At 29.4% G+C, this 22,527-nt stretch overlaps 1 protein-coding gene across 1 annotated transcript; it reads right to left on the bottom strand.

Moving 5' to 3' along the window:
* Positions 1 to 295: 295 nt before the first annotated feature.
* Positions 296 to 7,927, bottom strand: ERL1 (ERECTA-like 1). Its single transcript, XM_047311177.2, has 27 exons — positions 7,508 to 7,927; positions 5,928 to 6,066; positions 5,737 to 5,808; positions 5,561 to 5,632; positions 5,377 to 5,448; positions 5,223 to 5,294; positions 4,972 to 5,043; positions 4,797 to 4,868; positions 4,618 to 4,689; positions 4,458 to 4,526; positions 4,284 to 4,355; positions 4,080 to 4,151; positions 3,937 to 4,008; positions 3,791 to 3,862; positions 3,640 to 3,711; positions 3,459 to 3,530; positions 3,302 to 3,373; positions 3,143 to 3,214; positions 2,983 to 3,054; positions 2,813 to 2,884; positions 2,648 to 2,719; positions 2,488 to 2,559; positions 2,324 to 2,397; positions 2,105 to 2,236; positions 1,688 to 2,026; positions 1,150 to 1,517; positions 296 to 909 (listed from the first exon to the last, which is right to left on the bottom strand). Exons 1-27 carry the CDS (start codon positions 7,629 to 7,631, stop codon positions 553 to 555), a joined length of 2,970 nt encoding a protein of 989 aa, XP_047167133.1. The 5' UTR covers positions 7,632 to 7,927; the 3' UTR covers positions 296 to 552.
* Between the last annotated feature and the right edge of the window lie 14,600 nt (positions 7,928 to 22,527).

Below are 22,527 nucleotides of genomic sequence, written 5' to 3'. Positions count from 1 at the left end.
TTTCTTACTAAAAGTACAAAACTATAATGGTTTATTTAAACTTACTACTAAATTCACCATTCAATTCACAGAAGAATCATGTCGAAGACAAGCTGTCAAACAAATGCACCGTATAAGATGCATACTTCGAGGGAGAAGCCAAGTTTGCCGGTACCCGTAATTTTGTTGTCTTAAATGACAAAAAAAAACACAAAACTCGTTATTTTCTTCAGTTAAAGGATTATTTCATGGTCAGATATAGCCCTAACTTGTTTGCGAAATCAAAGTAAAAGCATAATAAATAGAAGCAGCAGCATAATATAAAACCAGCTATTCATTTGACAGATAATAATATGCGAAAACAAGTGCTTGTATACAGTAGTAGAAACTTGCATATGCTCTATAATATAAAGTGTTTATCCCCCTATCGATATGCTCCATCATCTATTTGTTAAATGTTGTAAACGATTATATCTAATCTCAAAAAGAAACTAGTTTCATGCAGTGTGAATGTCATGGACATGGAGACATGAATCCTTCAGCAGGTACATATGTCCAAATTAGGAATCGCAATCAAGTACTCTGGGATATAACATCCCCAAAGCGAACAAACCATTGAGCATTGGTTGAGTTGTTATCTTCTTGTTGAGGTTGTGCTTCCACTTTTCGAGGTTGTCCCTTCTCGATCACAAAATGGGCATAGTCAAATTTCTTCGCAGGTGGAGCAAGGATCTTACTTGGAGGTGAAGGAAGCAGTGATACCAGAACCCTGGCTACTTCATGCATGGTAGGCCTATCAGAAGGGTTCTTTTTCGTGCAAAGAAGAGCAAGCTGAAAGGTCTTCTTAACATGAGCTAGATCAATGCAGGTTATGGACACCTCTGCATCAACAGCCTCCATTACAGTGTTGTTATCTGCCTTGGCCAATATCTGAATTCATGCAAAAAAAAGTCCCCAAATCGAGTTAAATGGAGCTAATAATTTAAATATACACGCAGTGCTCTGTAAATGGCCCTCCCCAAATGAAAAAACTGCTGAGTGCGAACACCACATTATCCATTTTTTGTTAACCCCTATATAATGCACTACACAAATGGTTTCCATATATAACAAGAACAATGACTGTGAACAAAAAACAGATTAAGAGCGTGCAAATATTAATACACGTACCAATTGATGCAAATTAGACTCATTGTCCACTGCCTTCTTTCCAGTTAGTAGCTCCAAAAGAACTATTCCAAAGCTATACACATCTGATTTTTCATTCAGCCTAGATGTTCGGGCATACTCAGGGTCAATATAGCCAATAGTTCCAAGGACATAGGTCGATGCATGAGTTCTCGAAGTCGAGATGCACTTTGCAGTACCAAAATCAGAGAGATGAGCCTCAAAGTTCTCATCCAGCAAAATATTCGAAGATTTAATGTCCCTGTGAACTATTCGCGGGTTACAGTCATGATGGAGATAAGCTAGTCCTTCGGCTGCTCCAACAGCAATCCTCAGGCGTGTTTCCCAATCAAGTTTTACCTTCGAGGGACCTGCATCAGGTGAAACATCTAAGGTACCAAAGCCAAAACAGCAACAGAGCAATTTGACAATATACAGAATTTAGAAATCGAAAACAATTAAGAGAACACTTGTAACGAATAATTTCAAAATCTTCCACCAAATTCAGTTAAGACATGTCTAGACAGTTAAGTAACATTACCGTGTAGAAGATCCCACAATGACCCATTCGCCATATAGTCATAGAAAAGAAGATTTCCATCGGGAGTGAGTGCATATCCATGCAAGGTGACAAGGTTTCTATGTCTGATGCTACCAACTGTCTCAAGTTCGGTCTCAAACTCCCTTAAATTGTGTGGGTGTTGGTTATACAGTCGCTTAATTGCAATTGGTCGGGAATTCTTCAAAACACATTTGTATACAGTACTAGAGGCACCATAACCTATGATATATTTCTCATTGAGATTCTCAGTGCTTCTCATTATATCATCCAAGGTGTGGATAGCCATATCCATGTGCAGAACAACTAGTCTTGGAGGACCTGAAATGAGGCAAGCTCAATATAACAAAGGCAGCATTAAACTGATACCACAAGTAAATGTAGATCCTTTCAACATACCTTGCCCAGTTCTGCTAGATCCCTTCATCAATTGTTTAGATTGGCTGGATCTATAGAAGGCTACAATGACCATAGCTAACAATATCATAATTCCAAGCGTGAGACATACTACAGCAACTCTGGAGAAAATCACTGAAAAAAAATTGTACAGAATTGACCTCAATATATTAAAATAATTCACTTCTAAAAAGGCTTTTTAATATGGAATTGGCATTACACCTCTTGATTTTGGAATGTAAGGACGACATATTGATCCCACCCAATCTCCACACAATAATGAATTTCCTAAGAAGCTGGCAAAGGTTACAATATGTCATTAATACATAAAATAAAAGAAGCAAAGGTTACAATATGTCATTAAACTAAAGGCGCCTCTACAATACCTGTCAGCTGAAAACCTTGAAAAGTTCTTCATTGAAGGAATTACTCCGGAAAGGTTGTTATAGGACAAATTTCTAAAAAAAAAATATTTAAGAACAGAAAACGGTTCAAAGATAGCAAAAATGGGACGTAGGGACAAAGGTGGCTGTCGGGGATACTCACAATAGTGTAAGACTGAAACAATTAGTCAGCTGATCAGGAATCTTCCCTTGCAGATCATTTTTGTTCATAATCCTACAATATAGTTGAAGTAAAAATAAGTTGAAGCTATTACCCACTAATGGATCAACACTACATAAATATAAAATAGTACAAAGTTATGCATACAAAGACATAAGGTTCTGCAGCTGTCCAATTTCCGGAGGAATGCTACCAGAGAGATTGTTGAATGACATGTCACTAGAAGCAGAATAAATTACATGTTAATAAATTAACTAATGTAAAAATCTTAACAAGACGTTGAAGTTTATACTTCCACAGAAGTATACAAGACTCACAGAATTTGAATGCTTCTGAGATTCCCAAATTCAGCTGGCAAAGAACCTCCAAGGTGGTTGTGACTTAAGTTGCTGCATTTGTAACGTGAAAATATTATTGAGGAAAGCAATAATACAAAATTAAAACAATTATCAGTGTTCATTACAATTTCTTTCTTACAGGGTCAAGAGATGTTCCAGATAACCAACAGAGGCTGGAACAAGTCCTGAAAAGTTATTGCAAGATAGATCCCTGAAACAAGGTATAAAATAATTAAAGGTTATCTTCCACACACATTGACATTCATCAGGTTATATATGTTCTTCTGAGGAAACATACAATGTATCTAGATTAATAATATGCCCCAACTCGACAGGTATGGTCCCCTTGAAGTTGTTCGCAGAGAGGTTTCTGGACGTGAAAATTTTTACTGTTAAATTAGTAAAAACAAAGAAATCTGGTAGGAATATAACGAAACAAGTTTTAGATAACGTACAAGTATGTCAAACTACCAAGGTTGCGGAAGCTCAATGGAATGGAACCACTCAATTGATTACCATGCACATTACTGAAAATAAAACTAAGCAAATCATTGAAAAGTCGTGCTACGGTATTGAAAACAACATGATATTCTAACTAGCTCAACAGAACTTGCGGGTAGCAATGGGAAATCTTACAACTGATTTAAGGCTGTGCAGGAGCTTATGTCATGTGGAATAGTTCCATCAAGATGATTATTGGCAAGATTCCTGAAAATAGTAAATGAAGCTACTTTACACAAGACACAGCAACAGGTTTTGACAGTGTAACCGATTGACTATAACTTACAATTCAAAAAGATGTTCTAGCTTCCCAAACTCATTTGGAATTTTTCCAACTAGGTGGTTGTCATTCAATATCCTGAAGAAAAGACAATCCGTAAGTGCATTCACAAATTACATACACTTCTGATACAAATATATAGGTTAACTCACAAGTAGCTCAGGTTGGACATATTGCCTAGTTCAGGAGGTATCGGGCCAGTAAGCATGTTTCCATGAAGGTACCTGACCAATTAAATTTCTCAGACGAAAACCAGAATAGCTAAAAGTTTAAGTCAATGTATAGTTACACTCACAGCTTTCCAGTGAAAGTCAGATTCCCAAGTATTGGGGGAATTGATCCCACTAACTCATTCTCACTCAAATCCCTACAACAATGTCACGTTAAGGTACAAAAGACATGTTTAGAAATTACAAATATAGAAGTAATTGCCTTACTCAGAGCGTCAAATTATTAGTATAATCTTCAAATTAGAATAATGATAAAGAAGTATACTTACAATATTACAAGGGCTTGCATCAAACCAATCACTTCCGGAATCTTCCCAGTTAATCTATTTCCTTGAAGTGACCTGGGCAGAAATCACAGTAATACTCGCTTATATACATATCCTTTAATTGTGACTTGTCAATTCACAACAATATAACAATAATCTCACAGTGAAAATACTCACAACGTAGCAACTTGCAGAAACCCAATATTATATGGAATCTCTCCACTAATCTGATTATATGATATGTCTCTGAAATTCAATGAAATAATAGGGTGGCAACGATGAGACAAATATCGAAAATGAAATATAGAACATACCAAACACCAGTTTCTTGGCTTACAAGATTTCAAAACTTGAACAGTTCCCTATGCTGTCAGGTATAGTACCAGTCAAATTGTTGTCTCTCACATCACTTAGAAATCATGGAAAACAACAGAAAAAAAGAGAGGTAAAAACAGATGTAAGGTTACACGAAAGATCCAATGTGAAGCTTCATCGTGCTTGGGTTGGATTACTCACAAATACGACAATCCAGTTAATTGACATATATCAGGAGACAGAGTACCACTCAACATGTTCCCTCGTAATCCACTGCATCAACGAACAATCCCAAATAAAAACTCCCAAAGTTAAAGAACTACTAAGATACAGCCAGACGTAAAAGTAAAATACACAAAGAAAAGATAAAACCCACAGGTACTGCAAGACTTCGTTCCAATAGAGTAATCTTGGGATCTCTCCAGTGAGCCTATTTCGAGCAAGATCACTGCAAACATAACAGAACAGTAATTGCACTTATTTAGAGGCAGCTAAAGCAACAGATCGTTAAAACACTAAGGTGACAGAAACTTCTGTCATTTACTCGTTTTATTAGAATGGATAAGTGTCATTTTAAAAAATACCAATACAATAAAATTTAGTATTGAGAAGAGAAACCGAACTTACAGAGTCTTAAGATTTGGAATTTGGGTTAGGGTTGAAGGGATAGGACCAGTTAACTGATTACTCTTTAAATTCCTGTATCCATCAATACAATTTAAGCGTCATTCAATTAAAGCCGAACAACAAAATAAAGCGTCACTTCTGCTTTCAAACTTACAAAAACTCAAGTTGCTTTAGCTTTGACAGGGAGAAAGGTATATCACCATAAAGGTGATTATCAGACAAATCCCTTCAATTGAAAGAGAAAAAAATGAAATAAGCAAATATATAAAGAAATATTTCCCAGTAAAACAAGATCAACATGGAAGTAGGTAATACGAGAAGCAAGAATAGAGTCCTACAAAAGAAAAAGTGCTGCACAGTTTCCAATTTCATCTGGGATTTGCCCCGTTAATTTATTCCCTTGCAAGTCTCTGGTTGAAAAAACAAGCAAACATCTCAGAAATAAATCAAAGGTCAAGCTTAAACACACATCCATTTCAGATGAGAATGATAAATCATTTAAGCGTAAACATACATGGACTGCAAGCTTCTCAAGTCACCAATGGCTGGGGATATCTCCCCGCCGAGGTTCAAGCTGGACAAGTTCCTAGAAGAACAGAGCAAAGAACTTTAAATCAACACAAACAGTTAATTAACACGAATGGTTGTTAATTAGAAAGATTAATACAAACGAAGCAAATAATCACAAAAGGATAATAAGCTCACAGAGAAATCACAGCAAGGCTGCCATTATCGCAGGAAACTCCACGCCAAGAGCAAAAATCGTCATTGTGGACGTCATCCCAGTCAAGAAGCACGTCTGCCATATTGCTGAAAGTGGCCTTCATCGCCATTAATGCTTGTCCTGCACATTTTCAAGGCCGTTCAACACTCAAGCATCTCCAGAGCTCAGTACCGTACAAATCTATCAATTATCAATTCCATAGTAGTACATAGTGTTCCATCGTCTACGATTAGTAATTATATGGACAGATCATGCAACAAAAAACATTGTAAAACAAACTACAAAATACTTCCAAAAAAAACAATTAATTGACCTACGGCAAAAAATTGCAATCATCAAACCACGGCAATGGGGGAAAACGTTGTTCAGAAAATAACAAAACATTTCATGGGCAACATAGTTCTTTTTTAAAGCGAGTATCCAATCTCTGTAAGCAATAGTCAAGCAAGTACCGAGATTGAGATATACCAATTTCCTATTCAAGAAATTATTTAATGGAAGAACACGAGTAAGAGTGTGGCAGTGAAAGAACTCAATTTATCCATGTGGTCTAGTTTACATAAATTTCAATATTATAATGTCAAAGTTGTAATTGTAAAGGATAAAAAATCTAAAAAGGCACTCAAATGCAGAAAGGCGTCCAAATAAAAAAGCAGAACCGGAATACCCTGAAACAGTAGAACAACGGTCCAAGTGCCAAACCCAAAGTAAACAAATTTCCATACATATTAAAATATTGACAAAACTGTTCCACACTAAACAATTAACCAGTAATGCATTTACCCAAAAATTAAAACGACTAGAAATTAAGATGTCCTTAATCTGTATCATCACTCTTATATAAATCACATTGATGTAATAATGTCCGTAAAACAGGTCAACAAAGAAATCAACATCTCATTACAGTTTCGAATCTATTCAAAAAGTTTCTTCGTTTGGCCCGGTATGGCTTGAAATATCCACCGGAAAAGAGATCAAAAAGGTATAAAAGGTATGCCATACCAAATTCGGATTCTTTCATGGTTCAACCAAGTAACGCAGCAACCTCAGTTATGAAGGAAAATCTCAAAACACGTGAACACTTTCTTGGAACGGAAAAGGCACTTAATTCCAGGACCCCCACCCCCCTCCCCCCACAACTAAAATAAAACACACCCAGGGTTGTTTCACTAAATTCAGCATCGTAAATATCTAACACCCCGACAAAAACACCGTGGAGTCGAATGTCTAAAGAGAACAGCGCAAACGAAATAAAGAGAAGCTAAAACTGCATTTGACGTGGGGCAACAAACAAAAAACAACATTCCACTAGAATGCTTTTCAAGTATGTATAAAGCAACACTAACGAAAAAAAAAAAGAATAATACTGTTTGAGGAGAGCCACAAAGGGGGTGGAAAAGATACGAGGAAAAGGAATCACCACAACCGCAACAACTACCCATAGGAACAACAGACAAAAAAAAAAGACATGCACAAAGATTTGACGGATGAAGCAAACGAATAAACCAAAAAAGAACCGAAGGGGTGAGTCAAAATGGCAATGCACCCACAAAACACAAACCTTCTTCGCTGAGGGGCAAAGCAAATGGAAAGAGAAGGAAGAGCATGAGCAGAAGAAGAGACATGAGAAGCTTCAACTTGTGGGGGCCAACATTGAACAACGGCGCCAGGCCATTATCTTCCATGGTCGCCAACCACAGCACGTAGCGAAAAGACCAAGTATGATGGAATGCAGTTAATATTATTACAACGACAATGGTTTCTTGGTAGAGAGAGAAAGAGAGATTGCAGGCTTAAGGCGTGAGCCTTAAAATACAGTGTTATGATGAGAGATAATGGGAAACGGCGGTGAAGCGACGTTAGCATAGGAGACTGTCACTGTATATAAGGGTGGTAGCCGCCGTCATTCGTACTCGCCGTTTCCCAGCGTATTTGACAGCTATCTCTTTCTTCTCAACTTACGCGCCTCTCTTGGCGTGAGCCTTAATTTCCTTTTGTTTTCTCACTAACGAATCTGAACAATGGCTATATAAGCATAAGACAGTATAACTACGCGCTCTACGAGCCACGGTCAGCGTCGTTCGTACGCATTTGGATTATGGAGCGCGTGTCCACGGAGCGTGCCAGGGAGGCACTGATAATAGAAACTAAGAATACTATCTTTTTTTTTAAGATAAAAGTAAGAATATTTAATCCTACTTTCAGTTCTTACAATTTTTTTTCCTAGATTATGATAATGGGATTTTTGATATTTTTTTATACTTCACAAATCTACTGCACACTTAAACACTAGTAGAAAAACACATGTTTCAAACTCACTTACCATATCTGTATTTCACGTTGCTCTAATAAATGCATCTTCTTAATAATTTCATTTAACATACAAATAAATAATGTTTAGTGAATAACGAATAACGGCATAGGATATAAGTGCAGTCTTTGTTATGGGCTATTATGTATGTAATTGTAGCTCCAAAGAATTAATATATAATTAGAGAGTAAAGCGTGATTGGTGAATTAAATTAAACATAGGCTTAATTTATTTCTCTGAACTCTAAAATTATATTTATTAAGAGATAGATTAATTTGGCTGTTTACAAGTTATCTCATATGTCAAAATTTTCATTTTAGTTCTCAATATTTAAATACCAAGTTACATTCAACTCATGATGACTTTTTTCTTAAAAGAAAAATAAGTTCAATAAAAGTCTTTGGTATAATTGTTAAATGTTTTTATTCGAATTACGATTTTAGTAAGACTTTCCGTTATTTACCGTTAATATTTGACTTAATTACAAAATGTTATTTATGTTTGATGTCAATGCCTTACCTTTTAACAGTTTATATCTAAGTTTTACATTATAAAATAATAAAATATTATTATCTCATCCTGTATATATATTTTTTTTCAATATGCAACAGAAATGTAGCACCCTATTTACGGTAACTTTAATTTACATAGACTGACAAATAATAGTGTATTTTAAAGCATTTAAGTTAGAGCTAGAAACAAAATGTCCAAAATTAATTCTTTGAACTGTTTTATTTTTAACTTTTATTAAATGTTTACACGGTTATCTTTTATTGCCATACAAACTTGTATCGAGTTAAAGTTGATTGTGTACTTATTAATTGTTGTTTATTATAAAAAAAAGTATAAAATTTAATTATTAAAAATCACGTCAACAAAAATATAAATAGAAAACAAAGATTGAATGCAGATAAAAAAGAATTAAAAAAAATAGAAGAAAAAAAAACAGATACGAAATATCGTATCTTCCTTGGAAACTTATGAATGATCATCTTCCAAAAAAAATGAAAAGATTGCTTTGTTTAAGAAAACAAGCATTAAGACAGCCTTGGTGAATCGTGATAAATATGTGTAAGATCACTTTCCGAAGGTTTTGTCCTTATTTGGTAGGAAAAGTTTGGGTGTTGACATTATTTGAGGGGTTTCAATCTATTGCATGAAATGGAAATAAGAAAAATAGAACGAAGGGTTTTGTCGTTATGCCAGAAAGCAATGCACATGCATTGGTTATGTCACGAGAGAGTATCTCTAGAAATTGATCTATTATCTACAAATGCCAATCTATTAAGATATATTAATATTCATAGCATAAGTCGATGACAGAAAAAGAAAAGAAAATAGCAACATTTTACGAAATGTATGACGATAATTACTATTTGCATGTGAAGCGAATCAGACTAGGGGTGGTGGTGAGAAGTTGGTGTGCATGAAAATTAAAAAAAAAACACACAAAACAATGAGAATTGTTTTGGTGGCGAATGGTAAAGAAAGAAGACTGAACTGTGTCTGAAAGTGTTTGGAGTGATGAGCAATAAAAGAGATTTGCATATAGCAATGTATAAAGCTGACTTCGCTGAGTCCTTTTCCTCTTAAATTATAACTGTCTTCCCTTCATTTGGTAATTATCTCTTTGCTTTCTTTTCTTTTTCTTGTTTTTAATGCTCTGCAAAAGCTTTTGCCTTTTTCCTTTCTTCCATGTAACGTAAGTAATGACAACACTACTTCCTCCGCTTCATACTTCGGTCTTTATTGCTACCTTTCTTTTCTTTCCATTACAAACACAAAAATAAAGTTTTATTTTATTTTATTTTATTTAAATTTAAAACCAAATCAAAACAATATTTTACCATTTCTTGTATTTGGCATCGGGTATCAATTTGATAAAAACATTTATTATTAAATATTTTATAATCATATATTATTGGGTTAGATATGTTTTTAGTCCCTAAACTATTGGTCGTTCTGGTTTTCGTCCTTTTTTCAAAATAAGGTACAATTTGGTCCTTATTCTTTTCGAAACTTTGGTTTTAGTCCTCGAAAACTAACACCGTTAAAAATTTGGTAGTTTTCGAAGACTAAAACCAAAGTTTCGAGGACTAAAACTAAGGTTTTGAAAAGAATGAGGACCAAGTTGTACCTTATTTTGGAAAGAGGGACGAAAACCAGAAACGCCAATAGTTTAGGGACTAAAAACATATTTAACCCAATATTATTATCAAATAAAAAGAATATGTTTTTTAAATAACTATTCTTATATTTATAATCTTATTGTTAAAAAGATATAACATAAATTTATCATTAGATGGTAAGTGAAATATAATTAAATCACAATCTAACTTTTTAACAACATTTTTTTAATTTTTCTGAGTTATTAATTAATTTTATGTCTGTAGCATTTTGTTCAAACTTAATAAGTTATTTGATTTAAAATCAAACGGTTGGATACGGTTTAAGGAGAAAAAGAATATGTAAATTCATCAAAATTTTAAAAAATAAATAAACGTTTTCAAATGTTTGAATCGAAATTTAATTATTTTTCTTTAATTGGTTGGATTATTAACATTTTAATATTTATTTATTATAAATCTTACTTTTTGCTTTCAAAAAAAATGGTATTGTTATATTTTTTTTTTGGTGAATTAACTAATATCACAATTACTATAATTGATTTTCTTTTTGTGTATGATTATATTAAGTATTGGACGGAGTATATTTGATTTATACCCTTGGCGATATTTTATTATGGAGAATCTTAATGATTATTATGTAGATATATGAATTTTTTTTTAAATACACTTTTTCTGATTGTTTTTTCGTATGTACAAAACTGTTTTCATCAAATTCGTAATCAAATATCTGAGGATAAAATTACCCACTAATTATATCATAGTATATTGATTCTATTAAACAATTTAGCAGATTGTGAAATTATCCTAGATCTAAAGGAGTGACAAGTTGTTGAAATTGGAACAGAAGAGAAAAAATAACAATAAAGTTCTGAACTAATGTTTCATAAAAGGGGTCCAAAACCAATTCGTGTTTCATGATCCGTCACCAAACACTTTCCGTTTTCCCAAATCTTGCAGCAAATTATTAGGCTGTACTTTTTTGAGTTAACAAAGTTATGTGATTTAAAATCCAAATTAATGATTGGTGAGCGATGTGAGTTCTCAACTATCAGAATAAAAAAATCCGTTTCCATTTAATCTTTAAATAATGGTGAAACGGTTACTAAAAATTATAAATGATCCATTAATTTATCATTGAAAAATCATTATAATAAAGCAAAACTAAACCCTAATTGAGTAATAAGGTGTATTTAAAAAGAAAGTTTTGTGGTATTTGTGGGTGAGGGTTGTGATGTTGAATGATAAAATGAAAAGGGGAAGAGGAAGAGCAGAGCAGGAGAGTCAGTGGAGACAGTGCTTCAGAAAGAGATTCTGACGGCACCATATCCGCCGGTATTCCGCCGTCAGAAGGGTACGGTTGGCCGGCGTGACACCATGGTGTGGGTCCCACAGACAGTGAAGACAAAGTTAGATGTATTTGTTCTGGGGACACAGGAACAACAAATTACTTGAAAATGATGATAGATGGTTACTTATCGTATTTCCTCCCTCTGACACTACCAACATACCATTATTTCTTTATGCATTTAAAAAAGAAATTCAAAAACCCATCACTGAACATTGTAGTTAATTATGCTTAAGCCCTTTACTTTTCCCATCATGTTGCTGCGACATGGTTTAATAAGGGTTCAAGTTCCTAGGCAAGTTCGTTAATCTTCGATACAACACCAACCAAAAGGAAGGCCTTTTCTTTTCTAAATACATATCAAGACTGTCTTCGTCTTATGAGATAAAGATTTGTGATGCAATCAAATGATGAGAATGAAGAATGGTAAGTATGGTTTGAGGTGAGATGGAATCGATTTTGAATTTGTTGGAAACGATTTCATGATATCACGTTCATGTTATTGATTCTCTTGCCACTTGAAACTAATTATGATTTTCGAACACGACTTATTTAAAACTAATAATAATTTTTATAAATAATAACTTTTTCAATTATTTTTAGTGACAAAATTGAACATTATTTATTCAACAAACTTTTATCAATGATGATGATTAGTATCTAACTAAATATTTAATTATTTTATACAAAATTGACACCAATTCTTTATTTATTTTTATTATTAATCATTTTTTTCAAACTAATTGAATAAAAATTAAAAAAATATTTTATATTCATCCAAAAATCATTTTATATTACTTTTATCATAAATTATAATTTGATAATTTTTATTTATTTCTATTAAAATTTATTTTTATTTATTATAACAGTTAAATCACTCACAAAATTTTATATTCAAAACCACGGTCACTTTCACTTCTAAATCCTTTAAAAAAAATTAACATAAATTCTACTTTCAAATTCCCACAAATTTATTTATTTTCATATTCATCTTTGTAAAATAACAAACACCTAAAAATTATTTCTTACTTAAACTAATTAAGTCCGGAATATATAAATAGAAATTAAAATTAATGTTTGCATTCGGTATTTTATTATTTCTTTCAAAAACTTAACATAAATTTTAGTTTCAAATCCTCACAAATAAATTTATTTACCTTTTTTTTATATTCATCTTTATAAAATAACACACACCTAAATGTTGTTTCTTACTTAAACTAATTAAGTCCGGAATATATAAAAAATTTAAAATAATGTCTGCATTCAGTATTTCATTATTCCTGATAAACTATTCCTACGTTTTAGAGTAATTGTTAGCATGTTTTAAATTCTCACAATTGTTTATTTTAAAGTGTCTTTCACTACTAAATGATGACCTGTGATGCAATAAATACATTCATCACTACCTCGTTACTTGAGAGTGACTAAAATATCTGTTTTTAATAAAATAAAAAAATCAATAAGACCTGTGATTACCTTGGTTAAACGAACATTTAAAACGAATGTGAAAAATGACGCTTAACACGATTAGTGCAGTCACAATGATTACACCAAACTGTAATTTGCAACCCAAAGTGTTTTAGTATGATTAATTAAACAATTGATATCTTAGTTTAATTAATTTCCAATCAACGGTATTTAAAATATAGAATAATAGAGATGAAGTTTATTACGACATTTTTAATAGTATTATTAATTTATTTAATACATTTTTTTGTTCTGATGCTTAAAATAACTTAATATTTAAGGATGTAAGGATGTGATAAATTATACTACTATTTTATGTAAGGATGTAATAAATTATTTAAGAGTATAAGTGGTATAATTGGGATAAAACATGAATTTGAAAGTATGTAGCAGATATCTTGCTTCTAATGATATACGTTGAAAAAAATATTAAATACTGAAAGTTAAAGAAAACTATTGAATAACGTGTATGGTGTCTGATAAGTAATATAAATTTATTGTGACATATAAGCGATTGAGTTTTTATGTAATTTTGTTGTGATAATAATTTAATGAAATTATATAATAAATACACATATTTAGGATTAATTAAGTGAATGAGTCTTTTCAAAATAGAATCAATGTAGGATATTAATAACTTTTATAACATGATATATAATCTTTTTCAAATTATAATCAATATAGGATATTAATAACTTTTATAACATGATATATAATCTTTTTCAAATTATAATCAATACAGGATATTAATAACTTTTATAACATGATATATAATCTTTTTCAAATTATAATCAATACAGGATATTAATAACTTTTATAACATGATATATAATCTTTTTCAAATTATAATCAATACGGGATATTAATAACTTTTATAACATGATATATAGTTTTTTGGTTGGAAGATGTAAATTTGATATTTAATAAATGTTTAATTAATTAATATTTTAGTTATTGTCCATATTGATTATATATATATATATATATATATATATATATATATATATATATATATATATATAATTTATGTAACTTTTTAAATTATACTAAATTTTAGTTCACAACAAAATTTGAATTCATAAAAAAAGACATACGAATATTTTAATATATTTTTATTTTTAATTTAAAATAATAAAAAATAAAAAAATTATTTAAATATTATTAACCTTAAAACTTAGAATCCATAATATATATATGATAGTATTTTTGTGAACTAAAATTTAATACACTTTAAGTGGTTACATGAGTTAGCAAATTCTATGGCTCTGATAGCATATTAGAAGGTATGTTTAAGCCTAATTCAACCCCACGAAACTGGCTTGTAAGATGAGGTTTGCATCTCACTTATATATTATAATTTGACCTTATCTCTAGTCGATGTAAGACTTCCAACAATTTTTATGATAAAATATTTTCATATAAATAAAAAAACTCAAAAAAAGTTTCATTATTTAAAAACACTTTATTTCTCTATAAACTCTTTTATAAAAGTTTTATTCCTTATCTTTAATATTTCTTATAATTTGTTCATTTATTTTTAAATCAAAAATGGTAAGATTTTTCTTTGTGATGAGTACATCAATATCAACATATAGTTAAGTGTCAATTTATATGTTGGATTTGTTTTCTTCTTCGACCATTTGAGATAAAGTTATAATATACTTTATGTATGTTTATGATTATTATTTTGTTTGATTAAAGTGATAATATAGTTGTGGACATATATTAGGATGATGTTGGAATAATTTTAAGCAAAAATTTATTGTGATGATAATAGTAATGTATGCATTAACATATGAATGCCAATAAGGAAGTATCGTAATCTCTAATATCTATTCAAACTTAAACATAGTATAATTAGTTTTGTGGTGAGAGTCGAATGAATTCTTAATCACTATACAATTTGATCTTAGGAACGAAGGAGACTAACATGGTGAGTAATAGAGTGCTAATTCTTGTTTATGACTTTACAGAACATAAATACTAATACAAGTATATGTCTACGTTGAATCTTAATGTCAAAAGTATGCATATGAAAATTGAAACTAATGTTAATTATTTGTGTAAATATACACAATTTATTGTATTTTATGCATCTTTAGATTATAATTTATATAGTTTAAATATTTAGGATAATTCTTTTGCACACTAACTTACTCTGTTTTTCATTTGTGTCTTCTACAAATGATCACTTCACAATATAAAAGTATGGAAAATGATACTTGAACAACCATTTTTGACAACATTTAGACACGCGCACACGTGTCTAAATTTGAGTGGTCCAGTTGGAAAAATTAAATGAAAATGGACCACTCAAATTTAGACACGTGTGTGCGTGTCTAAATGTTGTCAAAAATGATTGTTCAAGTGTCATTTTCCTAAATGTATTGAAAGTTATGTAATGTTGTTATTGAGTAATTTTATAGCTTTTTAGTAGTTGTTTTGTATAAGAGTTATTATTTTTTGAAAAATTTACGTGATTCATAAATAGTTTGTATATATTTTATTATTATAGTTATTATTTTATATAATTTTATCAATATCATATATGTTTATAACTATCTCTTTTTATTAATCAAACTTACAATGTTTTACTTATTACTTTTATATGATTAGATGAAACGTGACGACAATAAATAATGTTACATGAAAATTATCAACAAAAGATAAATTAAAAAAATATATAAAAAGTTAAATATTTATCTTTTCTTTTGTAGTTTTGTTTTGACGTTGCATAGGTATAATATAATTTCTGATAAAGATAATTTCGTTTTAAGAAAATGTTTATTTATCTGGGTTATTAGTAACTAATTTACATATGTAATTTACAGTTATATATTTAAATTATTTTATACAATAACGGCATAACTATTTTTGTGGATAAACTTGGTAATACTAGTTTTTAACCAGAAACTCTAAATGGGTCCATCTATCTGGTTTAGGTATTTGTATCAGATTTAGGTATTATTTAAGGAAAATCATTTTTTTTTATATTTAAAGGGTCATTTGACAATCTATTTTAGAAGTAAAATAATTGTTAAAAAAGTAAATTTTTGTTTTTAAGAAAAAAACATGCCGATAGATTAGAGTTTTGTTTTGACGTATGCACCAAAAACAAACACAAATTTTGTTCCATTGGACTATATAAAGGATACACTGACCCACGAAAACAATAGGAGGGAGATGGAACGGTAAAGGCTACTCATCATCAGATTAAATATTTTTCTTAGAAAAGGTAAACATATTAATTATTACTAATTAAAACAGTGATAAACAAGAAACATAAAGCATACAGTGGAGATTTGAATAAAAATGGAAACATTGAATAGTCAATAAATAATTATTAAAGCGTGCAGTTATTATCATGGGCAAATAAATGTTTAGTTCATTTTTATGAACCGGAAAAAGCATGCATTTAATAGTTAATAATAAAAATAATAATTTTAGAGTGAGTAGCCCAATAACTAGTTAAATAGGGCTTTCAAAAAGTTGGAGGGAATTAAAGAAGTTGAAGAGAGAGCAGTTTGAATAAAAAGACGGAATTGTAGATTTTGAATTGCAGACATGAATTCCCAAAATGAGTGGTTTTAACAGAGTGTTTATTTCGTTTTGTTGGTTTAATTTTAGTTTATAATAACAATGGACAGAAATGTTGTTGAGATATAAAGAAGACATTCATAAATGACTGTACCATCATACGACCCGTGAAGCCCATGCCAATTCCAATGCAGCTCATTCCGTCTTCCTTTTTTTTTATTATTATTATTGTATTTATTAATTAGCCAATGACAACTAATTTTCAATTCAAATTCAACTAATCAAGTGATAACTATTTTTAAAGAGTATAATCTGTAAAAAAAATTATATCTAGTTGAAAATTTTAGTAAACGTGGAAGTATCGTAATCTGTACGTAAAACAAAATTTAGTATTTATACTAATTTTAATTTCACCTATTAATAAAATATGTATTACTGTTTTCTATATTTATTACCTTTAATTTAAATTTCAAACGAAAACCATACTAGAAAATCAACATAAATTACATGGATTGGTAAAAAGGTTAATAAGGAATTTATGTATCTATTTAAATTAAATTTTATAATTTATCATGCATTGTAATTATTTACTTGAAATTTAACCTAATAAACATTTTCAAGGATATAAAAAGATAGTAAATGATAGTATGTGTAGTTTTTAAAAGATTGTGTTTGATTACTTCGTTATTAAAATGTTGAATTATAATAGTAAATAATAGTAATAATAGTAAATAATTGGACAAGATTATACTGTTAGCAGAACTAAGCTACATGATTATATAGACTTGTTGAGTGAGAGGTTGGCTCGTTGAGCAAAAATACATAATTTGCAAATTAAAGAGATCAAACTTTTGGATTCACTCGATGAGTATCATTTTGCTAAGTAAGCTTATAAAAAGCAATATCAAAGGATATACTTACCAAGCAAGTCAAAGTATTCTTCGTAAAGTCTATAAATGTTAGAAACTTAAAAGGAAGGTGTGTGCTTGTCTTTCTAAATAAGAGAATCTAGTTGGAAGATTTTTTTAAGGAGTTTATTCCCAGCGTTCTCTCTAAGCGTATTCATAACGTTCTCTCTCTAAACGTATTTCCAACATTCTCTCTCTAAACGTATTCCCAACGTTCTCTCTTTAAGCGTATTTCCAACGTTCTCTCTCTAAGCGTATTCCCAACGTTCTCTCTCTGAGCGAGCTTGTTTGTTGTTGAGTAATAGTTTTTTAGCAAAGTCAAAGAGTATTAGAGTAACCTTATTCCTAGGCGAGTGTTGTGTTCCTTAGGCAGATCTCCTTGCAATGAACATTCGTTGAGCGATACAAGACTTCGTTAAGCAAGAACTTACTAATCTAAATTGGTATAAAGAGTCCATGTCTTGTAGAATTTGTTATGATTTATGTGAATTGAATGAAACGAGGAAACAATGATTTAAAGGATAGGAATGCTAGCAGAATTGTGCATGTGTAGTTTATTAACAACATGGACAAAAATTAAATCATTTTGGTTATACTAGTAATTTGATTCACACATATGAAATAACTAGTTGCAAGAGTTAAAAAAATATTCATATATAAAATGAATCGACTAAAGTCAAGCTCGTGAGATATAGAATTTACTATGTCATGATTTATGGATCAAGGACAGTCAAAACATGTTTATACATAAAGGTAAAAATAAACAATTAATAAACAATTAAGGAGAGATGTATGATTTTAGAATTTAATTAATACATTAATTTTTCACGGATTATTTTTCATAACTTTTGGTTTATAAATAGACTACGAGAGTCTTTATATTTAGAAGCATATTGCATGTGTTGTGAAAGCTGTGTTATTATTTTCTAAATTGTTAGTATATATATCTTTTATTTAAAATTTATGTTTTAAATTAACTCTAACTTATCTACGTGTTTTTTCTGCGGTGTTGTTATCTAATGTTAACATGTATTTTAGAATAACGTAAGTTAAATATAGATTTGAAATACTCATGTTAGAGGACTCTACAATATTACAAACTTTGTTATATTTGTGCATTTAATGTAATTATATAGTTACTTTTTAATATTATTTATGGATGCTGTAATTAATCGTACCGCATTAGTATGATAAAACAATATTTAATAATAGTTTATATTCACGTCATAAAAAAAACAAATTATTTCATCACTATATAAATTTTATTAAAAAAATTATCAATATAAATTATGAAATCTACACTTGCTGCAATATGTAGTGAATTATCAATTGATGAACTGGTAACATGTTAGTATATAATAACACATTGTTAATATAAAATCGTAACTTTTTATGAATAATTACTTTTTAATAGATAAATATTGTAATAAATGAATAATTTAATATCAACCCATAAAAGAAAACAATTCCTGAAAAAAATGTATTTTTTTATGCGGGTCAGATTTAAATCCGACTCATTTAAACCTGACTTATGCTAGTTGAACCCGTGGTGAGCAGAGTTGGCCCAACAACCCACCTACATAATTTTATTTTATTAAAATTTAATTTTAATTTTATAAAAAAATATTTATTATTTTGTTTTTGCTTGAAAAAATGATTTAAGTTCCTTATTTTTAAAATTAACTAAACATTGTGAAATTTGTTTATATTTGAATTATACAAAGTTTGTAATTTTTTTTATTTAAAAAAATTGTAATTAAGTGAGCAAACCCGTTTACCCACCAACTCGTGGTGAGTCGGGTCGGATTCGAATTTTTTTGGCTCGCTAATAAATGAGCCGGGTTGGATTGGTTCACTAAAGTGATCAACCCGTGGTGGCCGGGTCGGGTCGGACCGGATGATCCGTTTTGACAGCTTTAAATACCATGATCGAATAAAGTCGCAATAAATATTTTAAAATTTTCCAAAATAAATGTTATTGTTATTAATTCAAAATATGTGTATAAATTAATCTATGAAGTGAAATTGATGTTGTGATCTAAACGAATATTGTTAAAATAAATCCTTTAATATAATTTAAATAAATAAATTTATACCTTACTAAATCTCATAAATTGTATTGTAAGACATAATTTGTATATGACTTGTATAATATATTTTGATAAACAATAATATACTTCTATAAAAAGAGTAAAAGAATGATTTTGAAAATATTCCGTCGTTTACTTTAAATTTAAAGAATCACAAGTAAGATAAAACCAATGAAATCTTTAATCTATAAATATAAATATGATTCAACACATCCTTTTGAACATCATTTATAACTATAACACGAAAGATGGAAATAAGTTGTTTTAAAGCTGGCATGCTTTGAGTCTATCTAGATATTTAATATAATGAAAAAGTTTGATCTGCTTAGCTTGTTTTGCAGTCCATTTTTTAGGTTTGATTCTTCTCTTTTTCAAAATTCAGAGTGATTTGAAAGGCTATTTAAGAGTCTAATACCTACACAATGACATTATTATCACGCGTTATAATATTTATATAAATGAGCTAATCTACCAAACTTTAAAAAGCTTTTTAAAAGACTCAAAAATAGACCCTCTTTTTTGACTAAATAGTGTTTTTCTGAATTTTGACTCAATCTGTTAGTAAATGCTCTTAGTTTGACCTAATACTATTGTATATACCGTGTCATAGGTTTTCATCAGCACTCTGAATTATTTGTTTTTTTTTCTAACACACAAAATACACCTTTTCTTCGATATTATGTTAAAATAACGCAGCAAACTGTGGATATGTGTTTGGAAGTAGCAACTAATATATTTGTGAAATTAAAAAGCTATTTGTTTGTTGATATAAGAAAGGTATATAAAAATTGTATGTTCATGAAATTATAACTGTGTTTTTTATTAATTTTTTTTTATCTAAATAGAAAACAATAAATTAATTCTAAAATATAAATAAATAATGATAACAAACTAATTAAATATAAAAAAATAAAGATAATATATTTATTTAATATAATATATTTAACATAATGTACAAATGCTTGATGTATGTTTTAGGTTTATACAGGTGATTAGTGATGGTTTGACATAAGAGATGTGAGGAATGAAAATGAGACTGCAGTGATTTTGAGGGAAGGGGAGAGAAATTTTTTATAATATAACAACTTCGATATAATTGAACTATATAGCATAAAGAGTTTATTCTATCGTATTTAAGGGAAATATTAATCTAAATTTATTACTTCATAATTCATTACTTCATTAGAATAGTCTCCTAAAAAATATAAGATAATACGAGAGGGGAAGAATATCTTAATAATTTAAATATGTGTCTGGTTGACAAATAATTTAAAAAATATTATTAATATTCTATTATATTTATAATAATATTTGAGTAAATTCAATATATCTTATCTTACGTGGGAAGTTGATAAAATGCATTTTTTATTAATATTTTACTTTTATATAAATGGACTTTAAATGTTTGATAATTTTGCAAACATTGAATTTGCTACAAATAGGGTTTATGTTCTACTATTTCTTATATGACTTTAAATGTTGTGATTTTTAACATTTTTTATTCGAAATTATTTTCCACCGACGTCTCAATATAGAACTTGTTTTAAACAATTTATACTATACCGTGTTCTTGGAGACTGAATTGTTTGGTACACAATTTTTTACATTGTACACAGTGCCTGTTTCTAATAGTTTTTTTCCAGAAGAAGTGATTAATTAATTTAATAATTTTTTTAAAATGTACAAAGATTAAATCAAATTTTATAATATTATTTTTGTTTTTTATTTTTATCATTATTACTTTTATTTTAATTATTTTAATTTTAATTTTTTAATATAACTATTATAATAATACAAATGATATTTTAATAATTATTAAAATATGAAAATATATTAAATAATATTAGATTTTTAAATTAAATTAAATAGTTATTAAATTATAAATAAGAAACAAAATTTTAAAATTTTTTATTAGAAAAGTGCAAAGTTAAAGAGATACAGGATTATTTTATTAAAAAAGAGAAAAAGTTAAAAAAATGTTTATTAAGATTAAAAAAGAAATTTTTTGAAAAAGTTGGAGATAAGGACATGATGAAACACACTACCATTTATAATACAACTGTAGAAATAGACAACAGATATTAGGTGAGTTATAAGACATACAAGCCCATAGTTATTGGAATGATGAAGACTTGTTCGCAGTGGAGAGAGAGTCATTGGAAGGAGTCTTTCTTCTTGCACCCATTAAAAATGCAACCTCACTCACCTTTCTCTTGACAGGCCCACCTGTCCCCCTTTTGACATCTGTAAATATAATTTAATTTAATTATAGAATGAGAATATAAATTTTATGGGTTTGCAGGAATGAAAAAAAAAAAATCTATCGGTCCTTTTACACTCGACTTTACAATTTTAAAACTTAAAATAATTATTTTTTATATTACGTCATGATCTTCAAATATGATGTACCTTACTTTAATTTATAGCAAACTATTTTTTAAAATCTAATATATAGTAACTATTGTTATTATGAATATGCTGTTATTTTATTAGTATATATGATTTGTAATTACTATTATTTTTTAAAATTTAAATTGTTATTTGGATAGCTTTAATACAAATATCATGAAGTTTAAATCATTATTTGTGCAAATATCGCATGAGGCATGTACAGACATTTGTTTTCAAATATGAATATAAAAAAACATAACATTCAAATATGAATTTAAAAAAACAAATGTTATTTGTACCATATCCCTAATAAACTTTGAACCTACATCGCATTCAACTTTCGTATGCTTTTTACACCAAGTTAATCCTAATTGTTGTTTGAATAAAACATTGAAGCAGCACG

This window comes from Vigna umbellata, chromosome 8 (genome assembly GCF_029865625.1).
Source record: "Vigna umbellata cultivar VRB3 chromosome 8, Vumbellata_1.0, whole genome shotgun sequence".
NCBI lineage: Eukaryota > Viridiplantae > Streptophyta > Magnoliopsida > Fabales > Fabaceae > Vigna > Vigna umbellata.
Note: the sequence above shows the minus strand (reverse complement) of the source record. Positions and strands in the feature narration are given on the sequence as shown.

Bases quoted from the DNA above. Each gene is read 5' to 3' on its own strand.
- ERL1 (XM_047311177.2), bottom strand. From the start codon at position 7,631: ATGGAAGATAATGGCCTGGCGCCGTTGTTCAATGTTGGCCCCCACAAG. The intron at 3,531-3,639 runs GTAAGATTTCCC...TTTTATTTTCAG, and splicing joins TGCACAGCCTTAAATCAGTT to TAATGTGCATGGTAATCAAT. The intron at 2,720-2,812 runs GTATGCATAACT...ACTATATTGTAG, and splicing joins CTGCAGAACCTTATGTCTTT to GATTATGAACAAAAATGATC.